General features: G+C 38.9%; 2 protein-coding genes across 2 annotated transcripts; both read left to right on the top strand.

Annotated features, from left to right (window-relative positions):
- The first annotated feature begins 1,428 nt into the window (after positions 1–1,428).
- On the top strand, positions 1,429–9,238 carry LOC114544389 (6-deoxyerythronolide-B synthase EryA2, modules 3 and 4-like). The gene is made up of 2 exons (XM_028563044.1): positions 1,429–5,945; positions 7,101–9,238. Exons 1-2 carry the CDS (start codon positions 1,466–1,468, stop codon positions 9,236–9,238), a joined length of 6,618 nt encoding a protein of 2,205 aa, XP_028418845.1. The 5' UTR covers positions 1,429–1,465.
- A 128-nt stretch (positions 9,239–9,366) lies between these two features.
- On the top strand, positions 9,367–12,085 carry LOC114544390 (the record flags this gene model as incomplete). The annotated part of the gene is made up of 5 exons (XM_028563045.1): positions 9,367–9,649; positions 10,028–10,113; positions 10,224–10,305; positions 10,565–10,923; positions 11,711–12,085. Coding segments are annotated over exons 1-5 (1,185 nt in total), but the record flags the coding sequence as incomplete, so codon positions are not given.
- Between the last annotated feature and the right edge of the window lie 227 nt (positions 12,086–12,312).

Genomic DNA, 12,312 nt, shown 5'->3' on the forward strand with positions numbered 1-12,312 from the left:
CGGATAAAATTGGGTTTGGGTACCCATTCTAGGCGTTCCGTGTTAATAAGTTGAGTGTAGCTAATTGTTTATACCTTCTTGACAGCTTCAATTCGGAGACAAAGAGCAATGCTGATAATATTGACATCATGCATGAGGGATGCCATGTTTCGAAGTCACGTTATTGCTACAGAGAGAAATGGGCTTGGGTTCAGATGATTTTGATCATATTTCTTGAAAAACTGTTTGAAATGTCTGCTATCTTCATTTCACGTCGACCTTTTCGAGTAATATTTTGTTGTCTGCTTGTCACTATTGGCCTAACGTGTGGCTTTGCAATGTTAAAAGTTGACAAAAATGTGAAATATTTGTACCTACCTGAAAAGCAGTGAAGCACAGGATATAAGAAAGGCGAGAAGTCTAGGGTTTGAACTCGAAGTACGACAAGAAGAGGTTGTTATTTTGCCTAAACATGGCAAATCCGTTCTGTCGCAAGAATGTTTGGCAGAAATGATTGATTTACACAACATTATTACAGATATAGATCACTACGACGAATACTGCTATAGGAAAAACTCAAATAGAAGTTGTGCTTCAACAAACCTGTTAGAAATTTTCAGTTATCAAAAGGAAAACTTAGTTGCCAATATTACACAACGTATCCAGACCGTTCTACAAAATGATGCTTTTCTTATGGCCAATGGCAGAAGACTCGTCGATAATTTTAATAGAATTTTTGGAAATAATGCTTCCGGCGATTCACTTGATTCCACAAATGCGCTGAGAATGGCTTACTATATGAAAGAATATGATAGAGATGGACAGGAGAAGGAGAACATTTTGGATTGGGAGAGTATTTACCTCAAAAAAATATCATTTTCAAAAAACACTACCTGTGCGAATGTTTTTTATGCTGCAGAAAGAAGCTTGGACGACTCTGTATCAGAAAGTACTGGTTCTGATATTTCGTTTTTCGCAGTAACATTTACAATCATGGGCATTCTTAGTGGCATTGTGAATGGAAGATGTGGTGATGCTCGTTTTGGTCATCAATTGTTAGGATATGGTGCATTGTTGTCCATTTACTTGGGTGTCACGAGTGCACTTGGCCTTTTAATGATTGTTGGTGTTCCCTTTATCAGCATGGTTGGTGTTCTACCGTTCTTGGTTGTAAGTATCGGCATAGACGATGTTTTCATTATCCTACACGAACTTAATGAAATGATCCGTCAAGATTTGCCCTCGACGCATATGCTAAGCGGGACAATGGCTAGAAGTGGTCCAACTATTACCATGACAACCCTTACTGATCTTGTAGCATTTGCCGTTAGCAGTAGTTCCATTTCCCTTCGATTCGTCTTTTCTGCACTTACACAGCTGTTGCAATCTCATCTGTTTTCATTCTGTTGCTGACATTTTTTGTTGGTTGCATGTGGTTGATATCAAAAGGATAAACGCTCAACGCAGAGATTTCTTGCCTTGCCTAATGAGTCGTCCTCCAACTGATTGTTGCTTTGGAATTCGGAGAAGTGGCTTTGACAACGTTATGAAAGCATGGGGAAAACTAATTACTTCACCTGTTGGAAAAGTCTTTGTGTTCTTAGGTTCACTACTTCTCCTAGCTTTTGGAATTTATGGCGTTCTTGGCCTCGATGAAAGTTTTAACAGAAAGTGGTTAACAACGAAAGATTCACATTTCCGAAAATTCCTAAATGTTTATGAAGAAAACTTTCACCTTAATATCGAAGTTAGCATAATTTTCCCGGAAAAAACTGATCACTCGAGCATTGAAATTCAGAAAATATACTCCCAAGTCGAAACTCTTGTTGAAAGTAACCAATATTTTTCTCCAAGAAGGATATCGTGGTTATCCCAATATATATGGTGGGCACAGAATAGAAAGATCAAAATCGATAATACCAGAATGTTCCATCACTACTTGAAGGAGTTTATTTCACTCCCGGAGTATCAAAGGTTTGCCCAGGATGTAAAATTTTCGAAAGATAAAACTCATTTGACGGCTTCAAGGATGCTAGTATATTGTAAGAGTGATCCTGACTCAAACTTTCAAAGAAATATGATGGCGAGCATTCGAAAGGATCTCCACTCAGCGGATGCTCGTGCATTTGCTATTGCCTTGCCTTTTATATACTTTGAACAGTATGCTCATGTACTTAATGAAACCATCAGGAACTTGGTTGTTGCTGGAATTTCAATTATTTTGATATCCTGGCTGTTTATTAATCACTTTGTAGTAATATTTTGTCTTATATGGGGATTCGGTGCTCTTATATTTGAACTATTTGGTCTAATGTACATCTGGAATGTCTCTTTGAACTCAATCTCTATGATTAATCTTGTTATGGCTTTGGGATTTTCTGTAGATTACAACGCACATGTCGCTTTCCACTTTGTTTCCTCCCGGGCAACAACTCCCGAACTCCGTGTCATCGATGCTCTAAGCAAAGTAGGCGGAAGTGTTTTTTTAGGTGGGCTTAGCACATTCCTTGGAATGATGCCAACGGGATTTACCTCCTCCATGGTATTTCAGACATTTTTCAAAATGTTTGTTGGTATCGTTTTTCTTGGTTTACTTCATGGTTTGGTTATACTACCTGTGTACCTGTCTCTACTCGGAAAGCTCTTTAATCTTCGTGGAAGTAACCTTGACTTGTCAATCATAAAGTGGTTCAACATTACAAAAAGATACAAATCTAGTAGAAATACAAGCCGAGGTTTATCTGGATTACACGCAAAAACCAAGCAATCCAATCCGATTGCCATTGTGGGAATGAGTTGTCGTTTTCCAGGTGGGGCAAACTCGAAAGATGCATTTTGGGATATGTTGGTGGAAGGTCGATCTAGTATTGGCTCGTATCCAATGAACAGGCCAGACGCAAGGGAGTTCACAGATTCGTTTAACCCAGGGAAGCACACGCCAGGGAAGCATTACATCCTTACTGGCGCATTTCTTGAAAATATTACAGGATTTGATGCTCAGTTTTTTGGAATATCTCCAATCGAAAGCCGTTCAATGGATCCCCAACAGCGAATACTTCTTCAAGTTGTCTTTGAAGCGATTGAAGACGCCGGTATACCGCTTGAGGACTTACAACAATGTCGAACTGGCGTTTATGTCGGATCTATGTGCACGGAATATAGTGCACTTGTTTTTGATCCTTCGAATATTAGAAAGATTGATCAGTTCTCGTCAACTGGCTGCTCTATGTCAGTTATAGCCAACCGGATCTCTTTTTCGCTGAACCTAACTGGCCCTAGCATCGCGTTGGATACAGCTTGTTCCTCATCTTTGGTTGCTTTGGACATTGCATTTCAACACTTACAAACTGGCGAGTGTGACGCGGCTATAATTTGCGCCCCTAATATAATTCTTATTGGAAACCAATTTCACACGGCATGCTGCAGAACTGGGCTGCTGGCCCAAGATGGTCGTTGCAAATGTTTTGATATCAAAGGTGACGGCTATGGGAGAGGTGAAGGTGTAGCTGCGATCGTGATAAAACCAACCGAAACAGCCTTAGAGGATAGAGATAATATTTATGCAGAGGTCGTGGCTTGCGGAACAAATAATGATGGCCAAACCGCCATTCCAATGACAGCCCCTAGTGAGGTAACACAAACCGCTCTTTTTAGGAGAGTTCTTCAAGAATCAGGTCTGACCAAGGACGATATAACGTACGTGGAAGCACATGGCACCGGTACAGCCGTTGGAGATGTCGTCGAAATGGGATCGCTGTCAACAGTCTATGGCAATAGTGGTAAACGATTACTTCGTGTAGGATCAGTGAAATCAAACGTAAACCATACGGAGTCAACAGCAGGTTTAGCTGGACTAATCAAGACATGTCTGATGATAAAACATGCTCAATTTGTTCCTACTATTAATATTCAACAAGTTAAACCACAGCTCATGATGTCTCAGAGAAAAATGGTTGTTCAAGTTTCCAATGAGCCTTGGAAAACCGAGGATGATAAGCCGAGAACCGCCGCGGTATCTTCGTATGGATTCGGTGGTGCAAATGCTCATGCAATCATTAGGGAAGTAACAGCGAGGCCAACAACTATAATCCCAAGCAGAAATTCATCCAACAGAGTCCTAACATTGTCGGCAGCGTCGAAAGAATCATTGAGAGCAATGGCTAGAAAAGTGTCTTTATCGCTAAAGATAAAGCCTGATGACGACGAACTTCTTAAAGATAATATTTGTTATTCCTTCAACGAAAGGTACACAATTCAACTCCATCGCTTGGCGATTAGCTTCTATTCATTTCAAGATGCAGCAAAGGCATTGGATATGTTCTCTGATCAGGAGAATGGATGGGAAGAATTGGTGGCTACAGGGGTCGTCGCTAAGCCGCGTCGTGAAGCCGTATTCCTCTATGGTGGTCAAGGTGCACAGTGGTATGGTATGGCGAGAGAAATGCTAGTTCACGAGCCAAAATTCAAGCAAAGCATTGAAAAAATTGACGCACTCCTTAAACAATACCATGCCCCCTGGTCCTTGATTTCTGAGCTCAAGAAACCTGAAGAAACGTCGCGAATTCATGAAAACCCAATTGGACAGACTGCTCTGTTCGCCATACATTTTGCTTTAACCAAGCTGCTAAAATCATGGGGTGTTTCACCGTCCGCAGTTATTGGTCATAGTCTTGGAGAAATATCTGCAGCCTGGGCATCTGGAGCATTAAATTTGAATAAAGCTTTGCAGTTGGTTTTGTTTCGCTCTCAACTTCACGAGAAATGTTCACCAACAGGTTGTATGGCTGCCATTGGGATGACAGAAGAGGAAGCTCGACATATGCTGCAAGATCTTCAACTGACAAATGAGATCGACGTTGCCGCCGTGAATAGCCCAGGTAATGTTGTGTTATCTGGTAGCCAAAGGTCAATGCAGCTGGTGGAAAACCATGTGTCCAGGGAAAGAAGAAATCTTTTGTGGAAGAAACTCACTACGACCCGAGCATACCATAGTAGAGAAATGGATGAAATAAAGCAAGCATTCCTTAATCTCACAAAGGAATTCAAAGTTTGTGAAACTTCAAGCCATTTGCCATTTTATTCAACTGTTACCGGCACCAAGTTGCCTGGTAGTCTCTTATCACTTGACCATTGGTGGCGTAACATCCGACAAGCGGTTTTACTGGAGCCCGTATTAAAAAAGATGTTTTCGGATGGTCACCGGTTCTTCATTGAAATAAACGCAGTACCTCAGCTTTCATACCATGTTCGTCAGACTTGGTCTCACAATCATCCATCAGATTCTCTACGTTCAAACGACGTCGTTGTAGTTCAAACTCTCCCAAAACAATCAGTTAAAAGCCAGCACTTATCATTTCTTCAAAATTGCGTGGCTAGTCTCTTCGTAAATGGTGTGCCCTTATCATGGAACAAAGTGCAAGGCTCTGGATCGAAAACATTTTTCCCCCGTCCAACATATCCTTGGCAAGAGACAAAGTATTGGTACCGCGAAGCGCGTCCACCAGAATGTGTTACATTTTACGATGAGCACAACACTAATGAAGAAAATAAGGAAATCAACACATTCCATCCTCTTCTTGGTAAAGCAGTGCCGACGGAAACGTTCAGTGGTTTGCAGGCTTGGGAATCTGAAATCAATTTGCACGATGTTTCATATCTCCAGGATCACAAATTTTCTCAATCTTCAAACCCCTTGATACCTGCCGCTGTTTATATAGAGATGGTGTTTGCCATGTCTTTGCACTTGTCTCCACGGGCAGCACCAGATGTTCGTAACATCACTTTCGATAGTCTACTGTCTATATCCGAGAATGATTCGCACAAGATAAGAACACGTCTTCTACCTGAAAAATCCCTTGGTGAAAATAAATCATTTCAGATCACTGCAGTGGAAAGGGACGAGAGAGAACTAACTGTCTCTCAAGGCTCCATTCAGCTTGGTATTGATGACAGATATGGATCGAAAGGTAAATATTTTATTAAAAGATTTATAGCTATATAACTTTTTTTTATAGATATATAACACTACCTTGTTTTTGTTATTAAACAATTACTTGATAGCTTCCTGTGTTTGGATGGCCTGATCGATTGGGAATGTTGTTTGAGCTAAGAAAAGCTCGCAAAATTGCTCGCCTTCGGCCACGGTTTCGCGCGGTTATCTCAACTCTCGTAACGTTCTCGCTTTTTTATGTTTTGCTTGTCAACTTGCAACTCAATTAAACAAAAGAAAACTGATTTGCCATTTCCAATTTGACATCATGCACGTCCGGTTAATATAAAGGCTAATAAATCCAAGAATTATAATGTGAATAACAAACTCTGATTGCAAAGTTTTTTAAAATACCTTAAACTTTTGCTGTATTTAAATACCGCAACCATGTTATAGGCACTTAAATGCATGCAGTCATATAAATCCTTCCTGGTAGTGGTAGTCATTTATAACGTCAAAGCTTGATAATGATGTGTTACGATTTTTAATGCAGTTGACGTGCTCGAGTCGTATATGACTGATATGGCTATCAGCCATGTACAACGAGAGCGAGTGGTATAATTGTTTTATAATATAGCTACTATAATTTTATAACTACCATTTTATGAGCGAAATAGACATTGCATAAAAATATAACTATACATTGGCAATTGATTTAATTTCAGTCAATCTTTCGCTGAATGATTTCGCTGAATGAAGCTTTTCGCTTTTTGTCAGTTCTATTTACCACTAAATATTTTTATCTCATATTTTCTTGATTTGTTTTAAATATCTGGGAACTGAACATTCAAAAAGTGTTTTCATTTCCTCTTGATCTCTCTCAAGCAAAACTATCGGCCATTTTGTTTTGCTACTCATCGATTATGAGCTGTGAAGCCGGTATACGGCGTATTTGAAATAGTTTAAAACATTCCCGTTTTCTCATATCTAAAACTCTTAGCTGCGCCTCGCGGTTTAAATATCAACGCTCTCTCTCGTGTTTTAATTACTAAATAATGGCAGCTATTATTATTATAACTTCTGGGTTGCACCTAAACGACGACACAATCACTACAAGGCTTCGTGTTCAGGTAGAAAGCGTAGTGCTTATCTTCATTTAGCCTAACGCTTATTCAAATCTGTTTTATTTTAGAAGCCTCCCAAAAAGTAAATATCTACGATATTGAAATTCTTAAATCTTCAATGGAAGAATGGTCAAGGGCAGATTTTCTTAAAGCTCGTGAGACTGCGGGATTCGCATTCGGTCCTCAGTTTGATTTGATAGTGAGAGCGTGGTCCAGTGGCAACGAAGCCCTCTCTCTCATATGCCCGACTGAAGAAATCGTTAATACAGAAGAATATGTCTTGCATCCTTCGGTGATTGATGCATGTTTACAGACAACCATTCTGTTGGACATCAAATCTGTTGTTAAAGCTGTACCAAAGGAGATTAAGCGCATCAACATTTTGAGAAAGGCAACGTACACGCAGCAGTTTTATGCTTACGCAAAGATCGTAGAATCAGAAAAAGGAAAGGCGTTTAACATTTTCCTTTTGGATCAGTGTGCCCGTGCTTTGATGATTATTGACCAGTTTAGCATAGAAGAAATACTGTCAGATCGAGAGGAAGTGAAATTTGATAACGCAGTGTTCACATTTGGTTGGCAGCAGTTAGAGTCTGGTTCTTCAAAAGTTCGTGAGCATTATGTTTGGCTGATTCTGAGAGACCAAAGTAAGTTTGCTGAACGATTTGCACAGCATGTCCCGCAAAGCGGAAGTGTTGATTTTGTTGACAAACGAGATACCTCAGATGAATCTCGTGATGCATTTTCCCGATCGCTAGATAAAGTATTGGCTAAAATAGAAGCTAATCAAAAGATAATGGTGATCAATTTCTGGCCTGTAGATGGAAGCAAATTCAATATGGATGCGCGCAACTTTGATGCTGCTCATAGCTCTGCGTTTGAGAGCTGTCTTTTGATTTCTCAAGAAATTTTAAACAGAGAGGGGTATCTCAAACAGATTCAGCTTGTGTTTGTCACTTCAGGCGTGATTTCAATTCCTCAACTAGAACGAAGTGGTGAAGATACGTTCCCATGGTCTGGAACTGTATTTGGATTTAGAAGAACCTTCTCAGAAGAAATCACAGTCCCCACTGCTTCTGTGATTGATTTGCCGGTCAATCCTAGCGATGAAGATTTTCATGCAATGGCACACGACATTGAAAAAACATTGCTAGAAGAAGAGATTGTATATAGGAATGGTGAACGGTATGTCAATCGTATTCAAAAATTTGATCCTGACGGGTCCAAATGTACGAGAAGCGAATCACCTTTGGAGGAAGATGGAGCACTAAAGCCTGTAAAGATGGCGAGTTGGTCAGGTCAGTGGTTTCTACAGAAAGGGTCGAAAGAACGGATTGGAGAAATTGAAGTCTACTATGCCTGTCCTATCCTTCATAAGAATTGGAAAGATCTTAAACCAAACGATCTTATTTCAATTGCTGGGAAAATGTGCAATGGACTGGAGGCAAACGATGATCCCTTTGTGTTTGGCATCTGTAAAATTGATAATCTTGGAAGTTATGTTGCTGCAGAGGAAACCTGCTTCACGGAGATAAAAGCCATTTTCACCCCTCAACAAGCTGTGTGCATTGGATTTCCCATGGCAATGTCTTACTACATTCTTACAAATCTTCTTTGTGAAATAGAAGGTGATAAGAAAGTTCTTGTATATCATCAAAGTGAGGAAGTATGCTTCATTTTTGCTTGCGTTGCCGCGTCTATTGGTATAAATGCTGTGTGTCTTGTTCACAGTCAGTCTAGTAAAGATCGATTTGGAGAGTTATTGGTTGTAAGTGAAAATGAAGTAGCGGAAGCTGAACCTAAGGATACTAGCTGTAAAGATTTTGATGCTGTTTGCCTTCTGAGTAGAAGCAGTGCTTATGTCACAGGTGAAATACTGAAACATCTTAAACCAGGAGCTAGTGTTATTACATGTACCCTCGACGGAGCTGAAATTATGATGCTTAATCCATGGATTTACGTGAAAGATGTCCACTTTATTTTGACTAGTTTACAAGACATTACTAAGAGTTCTACCGATTTTTCTAAGCTATTAGATTCGTGTTATTCAGTTTTGAAATCGAAAGGGCTTTGGAGCAAGCTTCTAGATATAACTCAAAAAGCATCCAGCATTTACGATGTTATGCAACGTGGCGATGAATCCAATAACCGATGCCTACCTGAAGTTGAGCGAAAAGGGAACTTTAGTTTAAACATAATTCTGTGAAGCCAGAGACTGTTCCTGGGCAGGTTGATTTCTATAATCTACCACTTGACATCAATGGTTTGAAAGATGATCGAACTTATCTTGTCATTGGCGGCGTTCGAGGTTTTGGGTTCCAAATCGCAAGATGGATGGTTGAAAATGGGGCAAAAACAGTCGTGTGTACAGCGCGTTCACAACCAAGTGATGAAAAGATTTCGGAGGTTCAACAATTGGAGAAGAAAACTGGATCTCGTATCCTTCTACGTCAAGCAGACGTAACATCTTGGGAAGAAATGAATACAGTTAAAAACGAACTCGAAAGTCTACCTGATGTAGCTGGAATCGTTTTTACCGCTATGGTATTGGCCGACCAGTTTCTCAAGAAAGCCGATTTAAAGACATGCAGAAATGTTGTAGGGACAAAGGTGAAAGGTAAGTCTTTTCATTGCATGGCAATTCACGCTATTGAATTGTACACTAGATCGACCATTTCACTTTTCAATACACGATCTCTGGTAGCGTTATTTCGACTTCTCCTAAACTCCCACAAGTGTTTCTATAACTATATAGAAACACAGGAAAAAAAGTTTCGTATTTCTTAATCTATAATATAACTCAATAAAAAGATTTTGTACAAATGTTATAATTCGATTACAAATTCTCATTACATCGCTTCGTTTGTCAAGTTGGGCGGGAAAATTCCCGTGTATAGAAACACGCTTCTCGACGAATCGGCACGCGCGTACTACAAATGCTATGTTATAATTCCATTTCTAATTAAAAAAATGCAATCTTCCTTTTTTTCAATAGGGAGTGTAATCCTTCACCAACTCAGTCTTACGATGGATCTAGATTTCTTCATTATGTTTTCCTCAATATCCGGAGTTCTTGGTAATGTTGGCCAAGCATCTTACGCTGCAGCTAACACATTTTTAGACCAACTATGTGAATATCGTCGAAACAAGCTTGGCCTGCCTGCTTTGTCTATTAACTGGGGACCGATTAGTGGTGCTGGAGTACTGGAAAGAAATGCGATATCACATCAGTCCTGGAAACATACGGATTTTTTCCTCTTCACTATACGCAAGGTATATTCAGGATAGCAAATTGAAATACATTCTTGCAAAACTCCTCGCAACTTCAAATCAAGAAAATAATCCCTTAAGCTAGCCAGATTATGAAATTACTCAGTAGGACATTATTGCATTGCATGGCAGCCAATCCTTTGGCACGAAAATGTTGTCATAACATTGAAGTAACATTGTATTGTTAATAAGTACACATAACTATTCGCCTATTTTGGCACTGATTTTTCAGGACTAAATCTTGCAAAACTTGTTTTTTCAGCAACTGAGTTTATGGAACGCATCATTCTTAAAAATTTTAACGAAGCTCAAGTTTGCATATCTCCTGTGAATTGGCAAGTTTATCTTAGAAGTCATACTTCTCCGAGGTTCCAATGGAAACGAGAAGAAACGCTGCTAGCCGTGGATAATGTCATGACATTGGAGAGCCTAGCACTGCTACCGTTGGATTTGAGAATTCAAAATGTTCAAGATTTTATTAGGCGTTTGCTGAGTTCGTGGTCAGGTAGTGAGGCTTCTGAAGTGGACTTAAACCTCGGCCTGTACAAGTTTGGAATCGATTCAATTGCTGCAACAAACATGAAACATCGAATTGAAAACAACATTGGGGCTAAATTTGAGGTAAGCTTTTTCAGTAATTTTCTGTATATTTTCTGTAATTAATCAACGAACCAGTAAAAATCCTTTAAAATGCTCAAAAGTGCATTTCTTTTCTCGTGTGTGAAACAATGCACTTATCAGTTATACGACGGAAAATTGCCATGGTTTGAAGTTGAATGGTAATAACATGCAGCTTCGTACATGCACTCGTGTGTAAGATTATGATCTTCTTCCTTCAAATACGAGCTCATAACACTCTCTTCTTTTCTTAAGCTAATTTCTCAAATAAACTCGCGGAAATTTGTTTTCCATAGTTTTCCTCAAAGTTTTTTTCTCTATTTTGCATGGTTGTTACAGAAATTTGCACTGTTACTGAAAATTTCACTGATATAAACATTTTGGGTAAAGTTGTCGAAATCAGCAACTTTCGTATAAGTTATAGAGGAAAGCTATAAAGATTTTGATCTCTTTTAGTTGTATTTTTAAGAAAAATTCATGGATAGATTAAATTTAAAAGTCAGTAAATTATTTTGAAATCTTTCTAAAATATGCAATAAATGCAAGATAGAAATATTTTTAATTGAGCTTTTTTGAACTGAAGCGCGCAATATTTACAGTAGACACTTAAAAATTATGAAACGATTGCGTTTACGAACATTTAGCGAAATATAAGTTAGGGTAATGTTCAAATGTTCCTAAAAGCGAGCAATGCTTCTCTCGTCATTCCCTTCTTTTAAGTTATCGTAAAAACTGTATGCCATTATAATGCATTGAAATGCAAATTCAGGTGATTTTCTTCAACATATAGGCATATTATTTCATCCAACCAAATGTGAATGGTCTAAAAATCGTCAATGATATTCTGGAACAAATAGAAAACGTAGAATCGACGAGTGCGGACAATGAATCCTCGAAAGAAATAAAGCAAAGGAAACGCAGTTTGTCAAGTAACCATAAGGAAAAAAATAAAATTGTTTTACCTGAAATTAACAACAATGACACCGTTAAGATTGAAAGAATTAACCATGGGCTTGAGCTGCAGAACATAAATATTCCTTCAATCCCAGAGAAAGTTATTCCAATTTATACTCCTGATAACGTATTTGTTAAAGTTTTTATGACACACTCCAGCGAAAAGTCGGCACTTGGACTAGCGTCATTCGCGCAAGGTTTCCAAAAACAGGTAACGATTTTAAATAACTTTGTCCGCTGGGAGGGTTTTTTAAATCAGATTTATAAAATATATTTGGTCAAAAAACAAATTATTAACAACTATTGGATGAGGCTGAGCATGATATCAAGTATTATCACACCGAGGTCAAAGTTATCGGCCGAAGAAAAGCTAATAATTGTTTAATGTCGTTGTAGGGACCAGACAGTGAGAATTGTGTTTAGGCTCTTAGCCAATCA

This window comes from Dendronephthya gigantea, unplaced genomic scaffold (genome assembly GCF_004324835.1).
Source record: "Dendronephthya gigantea isolate DGI-Jeju-01 unplaced genomic scaffold, DenGig_1.0 000761F, whole genome shotgun sequence".
In the NCBI taxonomy this organism is placed as follows: Eukaryota; Metazoa; Cnidaria; class Anthozoa; order Malacalcyonacea; family Nephtheidae; genus Dendronephthya; species Dendronephthya gigantea.

Coding starts and splice junctions, on each gene's coding strand:
- LOC114544389 (XM_028563044.1), top strand. CDS start 1,466: ATGAGTCGTCCTCCAACTGATTGTTGCTTTGGAATTCGGAGAAGTGGC. Junction 5,946..7,100: donor TGACAGATATGGATCGAAAG/GTAAATATTTTA, acceptor GTTTTATTTTAG/AAGCCTCCCAAAAAGTAAAT.